Source organism: Lepisma saccharinum, chromosome 20, assembly GCF_977018435.1.
Source record: "Lepisma saccharinum chromosome 20, izLepSacc3.1, whole genome shotgun sequence".
Lineage (NCBI taxonomy): Eukaryota > Metazoa > Arthropoda > Insecta > Zygentoma > Lepismatidae > Lepisma > Lepisma saccharinum.
In genome coordinates this window covers 7,381,486-7,399,139 of record NC_139248.1, presented here as the reverse complement: position 1 = coordinate 7,399,139, position 17,654 = coordinate 7,381,486, and the positions used below count along the sequence as shown (strand labels likewise).

Genomic DNA, 17,654 nt, shown 5'->3' with positions numbered 1-17,654 from the left:
TACGGTACAAGTGATGCAAAGCTTGCAGGTGCTGTCTGTAATGGTGTTGACCTTTGTGATTTGTGAGGTATTTACATATGTGGTCTGAGGGAGTTATACTGGCCCATTGCAGACTTACGATGTCTCCAAAATTATATACGAGAAGGGCTGTCTACAAGCAGGAGAAGAGTGGCTGGAGAGAAACCTTCTGGTAGTGGCAGGGGTGGCTGTAGGGACGGCCTTCCTGCAGGTTTGTATTGCATTCAAGTAACAAACTCCCCTTATGAAAGTAAACTTAGTTTTTTTGCATAATTTTTTTATGTGCATATTGATTTCTGTATAAAGCCGTGTTACTAGATTTTGGTTGCAGCAAGCTTTGTGTTGACTTTGCTGTTTTTCTTTTTTTGCATTTTGCGATGTTGCCCCCTCTGGATGGTTTCTTGTAAATTGAAAACCATATGCTGCAAATGTAAAGTTACGTAAGAGAAATTTGACATAATGCAAATCTTATAACAATGTGGTTAAATTGGTTGTTGGTAGGAGTTTTATTGAACAAATGAAACCTTAAATGTGCATATAATTGCTTTTCCAACAATAAACTTCAATTGTCAAACACTTGCAAAACCCCACTGGCTCGTAATTATTGGAAAAGTCGAGTAGTTTTTTATCTTACTGTTTGATACCCACAAGAGATATACTACATAGAAATTTCAGCTAAAATTGCAGGATCAACCAGGACTCATAACTCGAACCTGAGTCTCTAGCATACCTTGCCATAGACCCAGGTTCAAGTCTTGATCTAGCCTGCATTTTTCACTGAAATTTCTATGTCTAGCAGTTTTATAAGAACATTGAAGAAACCAGGAGACGTCATGGAGAGCTATTATTGTAGTTGTGGAACTTGACAGTCTGGGGGACAGAGAACATTTATTTTTTACAGAATAGCCTGGATTTTATTAAAAAAATTAGCTGGATCAGGGATATTTGTTAGCAGAAAGATTTGAACTATTTGGCCTCGTTAATGCCTGATATTTTTGTATACTTTGTTCTTTAAATTTCAACATAGTTGATTTATTCAGTTTTTGAAAGAATGATGAATTGTAAAAATGAAGGAAAAAGTAACAAATTTGCATTTTCTGCTTAGCACCCTTCATGGATTAGAGGGCAACGAAACAAGTGTTTCCCTTATGGGTTCACTTGCCATTTTATTAAACGTGAAAGGGGCCTAGTTTTTGAGTACTCTGGGCTTATTTACCAAAAAGTAGCTCCTTCGCTTGCTCTCGAAGAGGGATGCTGCTGTCGTATTGTGTCCTCTCAAACGGTGGTTATGGAGATAAGAAACGAGAGAGGCAGGGTTCATCAAATTTACACACACACACACACACACACACACATACATGTTGTCTGCTGGCAGCTAATGCTGTTGTGGCTCCACGTTTTTGTAAACATTTATGTGCTGCATGCAATGTATGAATAAAAATTAGGACTTTCTTGTCACTTTTCTCCCTTTCTAGCTCTATATACCTTAGAATGGTCCAGATTTGTAATTTTGTTATACTTTGTCTTTTGACAAAAATTACAGGGAACCCATGCACGTTAGTCACTTGACTTGCTTCTATGCAACAACTGGAAGCAACAGACACTACTCTTTCAGGGAACAAAAAATGTTTTAGTAAATTAATATACTGGAACCAAGTACTTACTTTTCCACAAGTAAAATTAAGTACTTGATTCCAGTATATTAATGTACACATTTGTTGAAATGCAATTCTAGTTTTACTCTGAGATTGGACTTTGTTTCATTATGTCTTGAACCGTTAACTTGAAATTAGGCACATTCGAGCTGAATACGCTGTATATTAGGTGTTGTGTATGCTTCAGAATGGTGAAAAAAAAACATGTGTTTTTGAAAAGGTATAAGTTGTTAAATTTCATTGATTTTTTGTAAGAATTTGAGTGCCAAATTATTATATCTTCTACCTATAAACCATTCACCACTTCATTTGCAGCATATGCTTGTAAACTACATTTCATAAAATGAAACATTCACCTCCTTCAACACAGAAGAAATCATCCTGGGGAGTCTTCCTCAAACAAAACAACATGCTGTATCTATTTTTCTATGGCAAAATGTGCTTCCTATTTATTGGCATTGAGAAAAAAATAATTAATTGCTCGTTAATATACAAAGTATAATCCAAATGTTTGGGAACTGGGCTGATTTTTCTTTCCTGTGATGACTTCAGAACACAGAACCGCCTTCAAAGTAATCTCCTTGGGCTACGATGCACTTTTGCCAGTGCTAGTAAAGCGGTCGGAAGCCATGTTTTGCAACCTCCCACAATGCCTCCTGCTATGCTGCTTTCATCTCAGATTCTTATATGAAACAACGCCCCTTTAGATGAGTTTTCATGTGGGGGGGAAAGGTATAAGTCATAGGGGGCTAAGTCCAGTGAATAGGTGGGATGTTCCAGTACAGACGTTCCATGTTTGGCCATAAACTCGGTGACGAGTATGAACCAGTAGGCAGGTGCATTGTCATGGAGAACTCATTCCGGAAGGTAGAACAGTAAACAAGGATCTCTATGTGGAAATCTTTGTCATTTGCGGGAGTCCATCTACCATAAGCAGCCTGAGATGTGGTGAAGTGGACAACGGTACCTTCTCCATGATAATGCACTAATCCATACTCGTCACCGAGTTTATGGCCAAACATGGAACGTCTGTGCTGGAACATCCCACCTATTCACTGGACATAGCCCCCTGCGATTTCTACCTTTCCTTGCATGAAAACCCTCTAAAGGGGCAGCATTGTAGGAGGTATCAAAAGATGGCTTCCAGTTCTCGCAAAAGTGTCGTCACCCATGGGGATTACTTTAAAGGTGGTTGTGCATCGATGTTTTGAAATCATCACAGTAAGGAACTATGAATCAAGTCCCCAAAATTTTGGATTGTACTTTGTACAATTAAGTAGAAGAGATGTCAAATGTTCCACAGAAGTTGAGCTCCCCTTCTTCACCCAGTGTGTTAATGTGCACATAGAGACACCCTGAGCATTTTTTTTAGAAAGCTGCAGCACTTGTTCCTAAATGCATGTTTTCAGAGTGACTCAGGTAGCATTTACCCTTTGTCTGTTTATGCCAAGTTAAATATGCTTTTTAGTACATCCACCAGTCACGTTTCAGGAAGTTTTGAAAGCATATATTCAAGTTGCAAAATTTTGTTTGTTTTCACTGCCACGTGATGCTGAATGAAATTGAAACTGTTTGGATGGATTATAATTAATTTGCCGTATTTTTCATAATGAATGTTAAGGAGAGTTAGTAAATTAGTGGTTAAAATAAAACTATTATTCACTATTTCTAGACCGCATATTGAGTGTTTTTCTGACAGGTGTCATTTCACTTACTTCTAATAGAAACCCAAGGTTTCGCCTGAAAAAGTGAAATTGATTGTAAATGATAATAATAAATTAGAAATGTGAAAGAATGTCATTAGAATTATAAACAAAAATAATTTTAACGGCAGAATTTGGAAACCTTTATTTCATATCGGTACTGACAGTCAGAAAAATATACAGTCAAGAGATGGTAGGGGCATTCCACGAAAAGTGGTCGTACTTCATGTAAATAACAAAATGAATGAATCTGAAAATTATTATTGTTTTTAATTGCATTAAGGCTTATAATTTACATATTTCACCAACAGATATCATTATCATCATCTGTAGATGCTTCCCAGACAAATGAAGCCAAACTTTGTGCTACATTCTTAAAGCATCACACACGTTCGTTAATGCTTTTCATACATTCAGGCTATGTCATCACACTCAATTTATTCATTTGTTAAAAGACACCACAAAGCACTTTCACAATTCTATGAAATTAGTTTATTATGAATATTTTAATCCAATGTCATGTCTAGACCCTTACATTTTATGTGTGAAATGTCACACATGTAATGCTGGAATGTCCCAATGATTAAAATATGATATGGAACTGTGAGGTTTTAGTAATCCCCTTAACACAAGTCTTTTTGTCTTTCAACTCCATTGGGTCTGCTGATGCAAACGATACATTTGTCAAAAGTTATTTGATGTAATGTGCTACTTATAAATAGTGATTAGTAATGTATATTTCAGCACAAGGCACAAGAAAGTTTCTTGTCATGTTTTTTCATGTATATAAAGCAATTTTGGTTGTTTTTGCTGTTAAGTTTTGGTAAAAATCGTCACCAGACATTCCACAGTGCTTCTATCTGAAAGATGACTGAGCACCAATACATGCTGATCCAGTCACACTGAAATTGTGAAGGATGATGACGTTGGTACGACCCCTTTTTCTCTTTTACCCATTCTTGTACACATTGAACGTCCACTTTGTTGGATACAGTAGCCCTGTCATATGCCACACAATAACCACATCTAGTTCGTGCACTTTTTAACACTGTGTAGTGCAGGTCAGACTGGTCTAAGGAAATGGCATTCTACCAAGTAGTCGTGGTTTAAGTTCAAAAAGGGACCTCCCAGATGGCGCAGTGGTAGCGTCGTCACCTTGTAATCAAGGGGTCCCAGGTTCAGTACCCGGTGGAGGCACATAGTGTTTCGAATCCCACTTTAAATTGTAGGTCCAGTCCCGATTAGCCTTACTGTGCATAAAGTGGACTCAGAACACCAAATCAATCAATGAAATCAAGTTCAGAAGATTCAACAAATGCCTGCCTGCTGCTTTTGACTTTCATTTGATTGGTTAGCATGTATCATGTGACCGTACACCACAGTGTACACTGCTCCAGAACGTAGTGAAAATATTTCAGACACCAAATCAATGAAGTAGATGACTTGGTGTTGAACATTGTCACCAGCTAGACATGTGAGTGCCAAGAGAATCAAAAAGTGCAGGGAACTAGATGGGGCTATTAGTACCAACAGATGGCATGGATAAATGGTGCAAGTGAAGTGAAGTGACTAAGGTCAGTGAGTCAGTAATTGTGGCCTCTCTGCAGCATATGCGGTATATGTCAGGATCTACGTGATTTTGATCAGAACGTGTTAATCAGTGCCTGAGCAGCAGAAATTCTGTAAGAGAATTTGCAAGGCCTGCAGTTTCATGTTTGCATCACAGATGGATGAATGAGCAAAATACTTTAATCAATTCACTCGTCAGCCATAGAAAGGTAAATGCAGACAACTGTAGGATTGTGTAGGTTATCAGGAGAGCCAAATAATGGTTGGTTTCAATGTTGGCAACCTTAAGAGCATGTCACACCATATTAGGTGAACGTGAACATGGAGGAGTTATTCCAATTGACATCCTTGGTGTTGACTGGGTTGGTGTGTCTAATTAAGTGGATGTTCAGTGTGAACATTGTGTTCCCAAATTCATAGGAGGGCCATTCCAGCATTACGTGTGTGACATTTTACACACAAAATTTAAGGTTCTACACATGAGATTGGATTAAAATATTCATAATGAACTGATTTCATAGAATTATGAAGTACTTTGTGGTGTCTGCTAACAAGGGGAAAAAAACTTGACTGTGATTGCATAGGCTGAATGCCTGAAAAGCATCAACAAATGTGCATTACGCGTGTGACGCTTAAAAAATGGAGAAAATTTTTACTTCATTTGTCTGTGAAGCATATGGGCTGCAGATGTTAGTAACTTTTATTGGTGAAATGTGTAAATTATATGCCGTTACAAAATCTAAGCCTTAATGCAATTAAAAACAATAATAATTTCCACCTTAATTGATGTTATTTACATGGAGAAGAAGCACTTTTCGTGGAATGCCCCAGTACAAGAAACATTGTAAGAACTAGGGCAAATCAAAAAGTAAGTTACACCCCCCTGTATAAAACATACAAGACACATTAGAAAGAAAATAATTATTGGAGAAAAATGTATGAACATTTAACTTTTTTCGCCATAGTCACCAAGGTATTCCAAGCACTTTTCGAATCGTGTGACCAGTTTTTTGATTTCTTGTGTGTAAAAAATCCATCCAATTTCAATTAAGTTGACTTTGTGCTCATCGGTTAACAATCGTGGCACCCAGTGAGAGCACAGTTTACTATACACCTGACTGGTCATGAATCAGCATAGACACACTAGCATAGGATATGTTCAGTTCACTTACAATCTGTCTTAATTTTCACTTTGGGGTTGGCACATGCTCCGTTTTGTCGATATTGTTCCAGTTGCTGGTTGCCCGACACACTGTTCGTCATTCACATTTGTTCTTTTCTCTTCGAACATCTGGCACCATTTCCTGATCATAGGATGTGACATTGCATTCCAACCATACATCTCGACAATTTGACAATGGATTTCACTTTTATTATGTCTTCGTGCCCACAAAAGTCTTGACAACAGAGCACACCTTAATTTTGAATGCCACCTCAGTGTGATGCGCCATACTCACATGGTGACCACTCGCATATTAAACCAGCTGCAGCATGGCTGCTTCGGGCATGGGGAGAATACAATCCGGACAGTGTTGCCACCAAACGTGATTATTTTATCACTTTTAGTACAGGAACGCGGCTCGGTGTAACTTACTTTTTGATTCGCCCACGTATCTATTGTTGAAGTTGGCTAAGTGTTTGAACTTCCTAATGCTACCACTAGAGTACTGATATACAATGCCATCATTTAAGCTGTTAGTTTTATTTTTATATTTAGAAACATAATAATAAAATATATTTGCGGAAGTAAATTACAGGCTAGAGTATTTATCAATACACTATAGGGATGAACAAATATGAAATGTTTGCTGGTACCATTGTAAAAGATACTGAAGCACTATTCCACTGATCTGATAAAAAATTATAAATGTTCCATGAAAAACATACACTTCCTTTATATATCTAACAGGTACCTGGGGAGACCTGAACTACCTTTACAAAACTTGGGCATATGAATTATACATTATTATTCATATACAAACAAAATGATTTTTACACTAAAATAAACTGATACACCAAGGTTCCTATATTGACCAATACTAGAAGAGTACAATTTCATCTCCCATATCCCAAATAATTAATCCATGAAACATAATTGCCTCCTCGTGACATCACTTTTCCCTATCTGCCATATTGAACTAATATATTCTTACTGAGGTTTGCTTCGTTTAATATGTTTGCTGTTGATGATGCACAAGTGTGTCATACGTGCTTTTCTTAATACACATCCAGCAAAGGCACTTGAGTTATAATGCTGAAGGGTTGTTTTAAAAGATGGATTTTCTGACCAATAAAAAAGTCTGCATGGATTACAAAATGACACTTGTTCATCATTAAAGAGAATAGCATCAGATGTGTTAAAATTGTTCATTGCCTTCTAATGATAGCAACATTAGTTGTGGCATCTGTTTTGTTCTTTTAATTTTACAGTGGATGTTAATGTGGTTCCGTAAAATAGCTTCAAACCTTTTCATGTGTGTCATACTTCTTAGCTTTACTTAACTTCGTGGTAGATGATTGGTTATCTTGTTACACTTCAAGATCAAAAAGTAGATAAGAACCAGAAGAATACAATAAAGTAGTTACAAGTGTGTGTCTTTCTGAAATACAGTGTTTCAGCCCATTTGCAAGGCCTTCATACAGCTTTCCAAGAAAGAGAAAGCAGAACCAAAATGTGTATCAGAAACGACCACTTGTAAATACTTTTTAAATATTTTTCTTAATGTGAAAGGATAGTTGTGCGAGCATTTAAGAAAGTAGGTAAGAATGCAACTCTTTTTGGCTTATCCTTATTCTGAGCAGTGGATTCCCAGTTAAATAGGGTGACCAGATGTTCCAGTAACCTGCTGGTGTATTGAGAGATATATGTTCTTGTCCCAGTTGTAACCCAGAAACAAAATATGCAATATTTCCCGAGGAAGATTTTATCATTGCTATCATCTCATAAATATAGCAGATTGTATGGTCAAAGTGCTTTGTGTAAGATTAGTGCTGTAGTATTCTTCCATTGTACAGGGTGGCTCAATAAGTCACTTAACACCCCCAGTACAAGGCCACTGCAGCGCGCAACATGGAAATGGTGATGACCAATCGTTATCAGGACAAGGGGGAATCACATTGATGCCACCCACACGGTCGGCGGCCATCTTGATGTCCGCCATCTTGAATTCAACTTCAGAATTTTAAATGGGAAGGGGGTCGTGCGACATATCAAAATGGGCTAGAATTTCACGAGGTATGCAATGGTGAAGGTTTTTTCGACGTATCTTTAACCAGTAAAAAGTTATGACTGAATTCTTGTACCAATTTGCTCCTTTTCGAGGTGTTAGAAAAATGCCTTAAAATTTGTTTAGCGCATCGGTAATGCATCGAGATCAAAGTGACGTCTATGGAGAGACGTTCGCATGCCATTGCACATTATTTTAATCTGGTACATCCACGAAGAGCTGCGCATTATGAATGGTTGTCGCGAACAATTTACAGTGTGACGCTTCCATTGAATTAAAAGTCCTTCACAGTGACAAGGAAGTTTATAAACAGAATATGTGACCCTTGTCATCTGATAACTAACTTTGGACAAAAACTGGTTCATAACGTTCCCATAAGTGTTCTGGTGTTCTTCCCTATTGAAAAAATTCTGTAAAAAGTACCTTCTTCCGTAAGCAAGGATGAATAAAACTGTTTATTTAACAAATCCAAGTAGCCCTAAGCATTTAAGGTTCCGTTGATGGAAAATTGACTAACCAATCGTGTTCCACACAGCACGCCACACCATTAACTTACCAACACTAACCATTCAGCTTTGATCTGTCGAAAATGGGTTATCAGGTAAAAATCATCGAATATTCTGTTTATGAACTTCCTTATGAACATAAACATTAGCCTTGTCACTGTGAAGGACTTTTAATTCAATGGAAGCGTCACACTGTAAATTGTTCGCGACAACCATTCATAATGCATAGCTCTTCATGGATGTATCCGATTAAAATAATGTGCAATGGCATGCGAACGTCTCTCCATAGACATCACTTTGATCTCGATGCATTACCGAAGCGCTAAACAAATTTTAAGGCATTTTTCTAACACCTCGAAAAGGAGCAAATTGGTACAAGAATTCAGTCATAACTTTTTACTGGTTAAAGATACGTCGAAAAAACCTTCACCATTGCATTTCTCGTGAAATTGTAGCCCATTTTGATATGTCGCACGACCCCCTTCCCATTTAAAATTCTGAAGTTGAATTCAAGATGGCGGACATCAAGATGGCCGCCGACCGTGTGGGTGGCGTTAATGTGGTTCCCCCTTGGCCAGATAACGATTGGTCATCGCCAATTTCAAATTCTATGCTGCAGTGGCCTTGTACTGAGGGTGTTAAGTGACTTATTGAGCCACCCTGTATTTTACATCATTCAAAAAAGCAGCAATGCAATGCATCTAGGCTATTATATATATTTTATGCATACAATGTAAGTTTAAAATTGTATACTATTTATTTTATTTAATTCTTGAAACTTTCCTGGTGGCAAATATTGAAGAGGTTTTCTTTGGCAATCAGCCAGGTGATTTCCGGATTGGCACCCAAGCTTCCGAGAGCTAACGTCACTCTCATCTTCAGGGATTGAAGTGCAGAGATAAGTCAGGGTGAAGTTATATGTATTTGGTGTGGGGAGGGGTCCGGTGTAGGTTGCGGGCCAATCAGGTGGCATTTCTCCTATGTCCGTGCTCCCAGTCGACTATCGCTATTCAGGCTGGGTCCTTGTCCCTGTTGAGGTTTTTATTTTCTCCGTGTATGGCTGTTTTTTCAGGATGAAAATTCTTGATGTAGCTGGCGTGTTAAGGGTTAGCAGAACGTTCCATCCAGGAGGGCCATAGAATTGACTTAACAACCACCGAGATCATCAATAAATTATCGAATTACTGGGACCGTCGCATCAAAGAAGCAATAGCCATACACGGGGAAAATAAAAACCTCAACAGGGGCACGGGACTCGAACTGGACCCAGCCTGGTTAGCGATAGTCGACAGGGAGCACGGATATCGGAGAAACGCCACCTGATTGGCCCGCCACCTACACCGGACCCCTCCCAAACCAAATACATATAACTTCACCCTGACTTATCTCTGCACTTCATTCAATCCCTGAAAATGAGAGTGACGTTAGCTCTCGGAAGCCTGTCCGGAAATTTGATTGTTTGCATAATGCAGATTTTCCTTTATAATATTAAAGGTTCTAGGTCAACTGATATGTATGTTTGGTTTTGCAGCTGCTACATTGAAAACATTGAACATTAAATTTTGAAACAAAGTACAAACTTAAGACACAACTGGACCTTTAGCTGACACCTCTTCGTTAGAAAAACCGCAAACTGAAAAATTACATATGCTTAGAATTCTCTGTAGAGCATCCATATGAATCTTAATGTGGTTTGCTCTCGCTGTTGCCTAGGTATTCTCAATAGTTTCATGGCTAAGTAAGTCTATCAAACTATTGATAATATCTAGACAACAGCAAGAGCAAACCACAAAATTCGTATGAATGCTGTAGAAGGAATTCTAGCCATATGGTCAATTATATTGTGACAGGTGTGACATTCAGACAAATTCACAGCTTCAAATTTCTAACTCGATCAATTCATGTAATTTCATTTCCCTTGATGAAAGTTATGTAATTTCAGAATGTTCTGCTCTTTCAATTTTCAGTTTACAGAAAATACATTTTTTTTGTAATTGTGACTGGTATGACACTTCTCAGACTTGATTTTAGAAACTTCCTCGGTCTTTCAGAAAACTGATAAATGGGTTTACTGAAACAATTTTAATTAATTTTCATAAAGCAAACTTTGTTTGACTTTTAGGTGCTTTTGGTTTCTAAAAAAAATATTTATATACTTAATTTATAAACATTGTTTGCCTGTGATGGGTGTGGCACCATGCACATTCTTTAAATTGTAGGGTTATGGAACAATTCAAAAGCTATTAAAATTTTCATAAACAAATTCTTCAAATCAGAAGTGAAGTAGAGTACTTCAGAGCTTAAGATATAGAAACAATGAATGAGTCACTTAGAATGAAATTAGAATTAATTTAGTTTTGTTATTGAATAATACTATTATCATATTGGTTTTTCGAAAATTGCTTCAATGATGTCAGCCAAGGTCCAGCCAATCCTTAAGTGTTCCTGTTTACCCCCTTGGAACATCTGGTCAGCCTACAGTTACGGCAATTCAAGAATGTTTGTTTAAGTTGCATCACGGCAGTAACAGAGTCATTTACACTTGTAAGAAACAGTTTACGATCTCATGCATGTCACAGATAATTATTAATAGAAGTGTGAATTTAAATGTACCTTGTTTTTATTTGTTTGTGTATGTTTTTGTTTTTCCCATTTAGATTTTGGGTATATGCTTTGCTCAGAATTTGCGAGCAGACATATTTGCTCAAAAGGCGAAGTGGCATTGACAACTAAGGGCTCCCACTGCGGTCTAGTGAAGCTTAAGGTGACAAAAATCCAGTGCAAGGCAGATAAAGTGCAAGTGACATTCTGCTAGAATTAAATAAGTAACAAAGAAAAAGGCGAACTTGGAAAATTTAAAACATTGCTTACAATGTATGTAATATTCTCTCAGTGATTATTATTGCATTCAGAGACGATTCATTATTTTATCGTTAGCGAGGACTGTGTAGGAATATTCACAGATAACGCATTTTCTACTTCCGTGTTGCATCTTGTGGCGTGGGGTCATGTCTAGATGCAGGACTAGTGAACTACAGGGTTCTAGCGTTTGTAGTGACGGCTGCTTCAATATGGACTGGAGTGGAACTACAAAAATATCTTCAACAGCTACGGTGGAGGAAACTACGTGAACTAACAAAGATAAGCTTCTCTCTAATTTATATAACCACTTTAATATTTTTTGGGTGCTGCGACATTGTATTCCGTTGCGTTCCTCTTTGGCTCATCATTACTAACAAGACCCCAGGTATGCTGTTGAAGATGGGATTCATTTTTGGTGACTTGTGGGATCCGAACTGTAGGATAATCATTAAATAGTATTGTTCCTTTGTTTCTTTAAAACTCTAAAATAGAGGCAATGTGCCATTATCTTTGTGAAGATTTGTAAATACAGGCATTGAAATGCCTGTGTATTTTATTGTACAGTTCTGTGTACACTATGCATTGAGAAACGTTTTTTTTAAATAGTAGTGCATATTACAGTTGGTAATGATGTAAAAATATTTATTGCAGTTTGTATTTTTTTCTTTGTTTTATACACTTTTTTTTATAAGATTTTGAAATAACTACTCTATTCTGTTGTGTTTTCTGAAGAAAATCATTTTTTTGAACGAATTAGTATTGTCTTTAATGTAGAATATGTATAATATTAATGAATTATTTTTTTTTAAAATTGAGTTTCTTGTTTTTTTTTGTTTTTTTTTAGAAGTACGTTTTGTTCTCGTAGCGATATTTACTGTACATTCCTGGGATTAAACAACTCACATAATATGTCATTGAGATGGACATTAAACTGTTACGTTTGCCCATTCCTTGTTATAACTAACAAATTATTTTCTAACGTCTTAACCCTAAAATTAAAGGCAAAAATAGCAAGTTTTTGTTGTATATGGGTGGAGTTATCGATGGCGGTACAGGTCATACGTTTCATGCATGGCATGTGTGATATGTATGCATATACTTAAATCAGATTTTTCTAATGTAGGTGTGTGTGCGTGTGAGACAGATCAATTACTATTTCTATTAACATAAGTAAAGTATGAACATGGAAAAAATAACATACCATTTCTGCCGATATTTTAATTATTTTTAATATGATGTATACACAAAAAGAGTAATGGAAACGATATTGCAGAAGTATTATTTAACCAGAATAATGTTGACATAGGTGTTTTGATGGTGTATCACGGGCATTACTGACGGTTTAGATGGTTTTTTTTAATGTTTGACTTCCAAGCAAAACATTTAATATCATTTGGCATGTGGTTGAAATATTTTTTCCTGTAAAGTTTTCACGGTAGCAGACATAACAGATATAAGTGTTCAACAAGGCCAGAAGAGAATTCATAGTACGTAATGTTTTGTTTACTTGTGTACAGTAAAGTTTTAAGTCGCAGTGAATGTCATGCAAATACTCAAATGTTACAATTAGTTGTGTTTATTCATTGTGTTTTTATGCACTGTTTCAGTAATTAATACATGACACACACTATTCAGAACCATATTTTTTCTTAAATTCGTGCATTTTTAAACAAGATTCTTTTCTTTAATTATATTCTTGTTACTAATATGTGTGTTATTTTTTTTTGTATGCAAATTCATGTGTTTTATGTCGTCATACCTTCTAGATACTGATACTGGGTCTGACAGAAGTAATGCTCGTTTTTTATGAGCTGGTAATCTTCAGCAAATCTTTTATTACAGGATGAGAACTGTACAGATTTCTTACAGAACATCATAAGCATGTAATAATGGAACAACACTATACAATCACACTGAAGCACATCGTATGAAATGTTATATAAAATGTTCAAAATGCTGTCCATCTTGTGTTAGACCAACCACAACTGTAATCTCTGCAAATTTTTCCCAAATGCTGTATTTCATTTCACAATGTTGCAGGATTTGCTCTTGCACAGAAGATCTTTAAGGCCACCTCACAAAAAGAAATTGGGTGTAGTTAAGTCTGGGTATCGATTAGGCCACTCTATTGCCCTAACGATCTCCCTTTGAAATGCATGTCCAACCATTCTCTGGTGCTCAATGCATAATGTGGCTGTGCACCATCCTTCTGGAAGTAAACTTACAGCTCTTTATACTACGCTATAGTAGTGCCAAGCTTTCTAAAACCTTTGAAAATGTGCAAACTACAGGCTTTCCAGTAGCACCACTGCTCCAATGCCAGGGTTTGAAATGCCTTGGATCTATACTTAAAAATGGACGTTACTTCTGACCGACCCTTCATATTATGTAAAGAAAACATTTTTATGTCTTTCAGATGTAAATTATTTCAAACTTTAAACAATTTTAAGAGTGAACATATTTATCACTTGTACATGTGTACTCATTATGTAAGTCATGGGCGTCGCTAGAAATTTTCCTAGGGGTATCGAATCGAAGATGTCGAGGATACCCCCCTCCCCTCAAAAATATTGTGATACAGACCAGTAGCATATGCAGAAGTTTGTCAAGGAGGGGTTCATTTTTATAATTATTGCAGTAATAGTAGTAGCAGCACTATCAGATTCAGTTGAGTATATTTTAGCATCCAAAAAGTTTATTATATGAATAATATAGTACTTCTTACAACCAATAATAGTTACCTCTGACATTTATAGCAGTAGCAAACACAGAGGTATAAGAAGCTTCAAAACGTATGAAAGTTACAAATTAACAGATACAGTGTTGCAAATTATGAAAGTTTCATACCAAATTCAATATCTCGAGGCCATTTTTAAACAATGGCGCAAAATGAGGTGAAATAAAGTGCTTAGTTTATTAAATTTTCACAAATTGAAAAAAAAAAGTAGATGGGAATTTCCAGGGGGCGGGGTCGGCCGACTGGTTCGACCCCCCCTGCCGACACCCATGATGTAAGTCATACTGACATGTGACTATAATGTAATGTAGATGTGTAGGAGTGTGGAGTGTGAATAGTTTTAATGAAAACAATTTTTTTCAGTTCTGTAAGTTGGTGATCATTTGTATCTCTGTCATTCGTAATTAATTTATGAGCCTGTATTTTCCAATCTGATGAGTTTCAATTCAAGTTCTTGTTAAGTTTTGGTTTTCAGTGCAAAACATTCCTAAGTTTGTTACTACTATTTTACTACCTCATTATATAAGAAGATGGTGGTAATTGTATGTAAGGCTATAATAGAAGTACTATGGGTTTAAATGCCATATTTGCCGGTGTATAAGACACCTTTTTTTAACACATTTTTGAGCAAAATACTTGATCACTGAATTTATAATTAATTTACAGTATAAAGTAATGTGTAGGTCTACATCAACAAATAACTTGCCTAATGTAACTAGGAAAGGATACATTTTTATTGTCTTCATCACACACCACTATGAATCAAGAAATAAATAGTCTAACTCAGAACAGAGAAAATTTCCAGAAATGAAGGTAATTGAAAACTGAGTATCGACATATAAGATGGAGTTGGTTTTTCAGGCCTATTTTAAAGGAAAGAAGTTCACCTTATAGGCTAGCAATTATGTTAAGTCAAAGTGACTTGTGTTGAATAGCAGTTTCTGTTGATTCTGAACTCATTAATCTCTTTTTTGCATTTTTTTTACATAAATTGCATAATCATTATTCTCATTTTTGTATTTTTTACGTAAATTGTTTAACTGCATTTCAAATTATTAATGAGGTGTAAATAGGGGAATTAATGCTACAATCACCATACACGTCACCACTACGCTTTTAGTCTAGTTCAAAATTAGTCCATTCATTTTAATTTTTCATTATGAATTGTTGTTTTAAGTCCACTGTATGCACAGAAAGGCTAATTGGGACTGGACCTACAGTTTACAGTGAACTCCGAACCACTATGTGCCTCAACCAGGCATCGAACCTGGGACCCCTTGAGTACAAGGCGACGACGCTATTTTTCATCATGAGATTCATTGAATCATGATTATATAACATGCATGTTTTTTTTTCTGATTAACTTAATGTTAAATATTTTCTTTGTTTTTAAAACTATTTTATGCACTGAAAGGCTAATTGGGACTGGACCTACTGTTTAAAGTGTGATCCGAACCACTGTGTGCCTCCACGAGGTATCGTACTCAGAACCTCTTCATTACAAGGCGATGACATTACCACTACCACTACAGAGGTTCCATTTAATATTGCTCTAAACAATTAGAAATGTTTAATATTAAACGGATATTGTTGCCTATTTACTCTATCAAATGCCTGAGGTTTTGTAAAAAAATATTTCTGTATTTCTTTTTGCATTAGTCATTATAAGGGAATAAATGTGTTGCATTTAAAGTTATTTTTGCCACACGTTTATTAATTCCAGTATTTTGCATACTACATAAGATATCTCAACACGTTCAAGTTCCGTAAACATATATATTATTTTGTGTTTATGCATTTACTATATTCTATGGTTGTGTACGTTCTGATTTGAAAGGTGTCTGTAACTGTCTCAAATATACATTGTTTGAAACATACGTTCTATTTTATATATGTGGTACAATTTGGCAGTAGTGGCTAGAACTATAGCTAATGAACTGAACATCCGTATGTTCACATGAACAAACTAATTTCACTTCAAATGTGCTCAGAACTACACACAGTATTCATAAAGTATTTGATATATTGAATTTTTCAATGCAGATATGGCAACAGTGTACAAAGCATTTAGTATATTTTCTTATAACCGTGACTCTTGTATTTGGTTGCATTTCTAGTACACTTGACTTGTCTTGATATTATCTCTGTATTGTATTGGTTGAATTCTCTTCTGGCCATCTGAAAGCATGTACAATCAGTTTGTACATTTGTGCTGTTTGCTCATATTTTTCAGGCTTGTCCAGTGTCTTGTAATTTGTGTTTGTCTTCAGATTATAAATAAACTAAAAAATGCTGTTTTTATGAATAAACATTTATATAAACTAAAGTTTGTTTTTTGTTATTATTTTATCATAGTTGCACAGAGACACGCATCAGGATTGCATCTACAATGAAAGTAGGATGTGAAATTGAAATGTTCAAGCTGGGATTCGAACATGGGACCCTTTAATTACAAGCTTATAGCATTTACTTCACCATGGTAGCTTTGGTTCACTGTTTAGGTCTAACATGATAAACCACTTTGGAGATTATTTTTAAGAAATTAGTTATACCAGTTATCCTTTTGATCTAACTCCATGACGCAACAGTCCTTGGCCTAGGCACTACCAAGCAGTCGTTTTTCTATTGGGTGATGTGTGGTTAGCACGTTGCTGTTATTTTCCGGCTTTTGAGATCGCAGTCCACTATTTTTTTCCCAGTAACTCTCAAAGTGTCCTCATGATGCTTGATCAATGCCAAAATGTTTGGTGCTGCCACTAGGAATCGAACCCGGGACCACTCACGCCAAAGGCAAGAGTGTCACCCTATCTATCCTTCTAGGCATTGCCAAATTTCAATTACAGTTTTTTGCCATGGGTGCAAGTAGCTCAAGTATTGCTGCATACACTCAAATTTTCAAACAATTGTACAAAAAACTGCATTTAGTTTTGCACTACACATATAGTAGGGAAAATTGTAACTGCACTTTATATCAATATATGACCAATCAGCATTGGGCATACATGCCCACACACAAATAACCACAGGCCAACCTAAGTACAAGGGCCATTAGGTTGGCATCAGGGAAAGCTTGTGAGAGCTATTTTCCCAGAAACTTATACCCCCCACCCCCAATTAGGATCATGGGTCATGTTTACCAACCAGTTGTCACTCATGGGAGGGGTAGAAATGCTTTATTTATAAAGAACCAACCATTGTTAGGCTAACAGTAGCCATTTTGGAGAACAAAAACCATGTGCTCCAAATCACATGTTTACTAAATCTTTTATTCTTTACTGAAAATCAGAGATAACACTCACCCATAAGTAAAATAATGCCTAATTTATTAAAAGTAAACTCATTTGCAATTATCTGGCATAACTAAGCCAGAAAAGCTG

General features: G+C 36.3%; 1 protein-coding gene across 3 annotated transcripts in view; it reads left to right on the top strand.

The window, feature by feature from the left end:
- Positions 1-16,603, top strand: part of Tsp26A (Tetraspanin 26A) — a 101,940-nt gene extending 85,337 nt beyond the window's left edge. For 2 of the 3 annotated variants that reach the window (XM_083142069.1, XM_083142072.1), the window contains 2 exons: positions 113-229; positions 11,336-16,603. In XM_083142069.1, coding sequence (XP_082998195.1) covers positions 113-229; positions 11,336-11,404 — 186 coding nt within the window. In that variant the 3' untranslated portion in view covers positions 11,405-16,603. The remainder of the gene's footprint in view (positions 1-112; positions 230-11,335) is intronic. The other variant, XM_083142071.1, reaches the window with a different exon arrangement.
- The last annotated feature ends 1,051 nt before the right edge of the window (positions 16,604-17,654 follow it).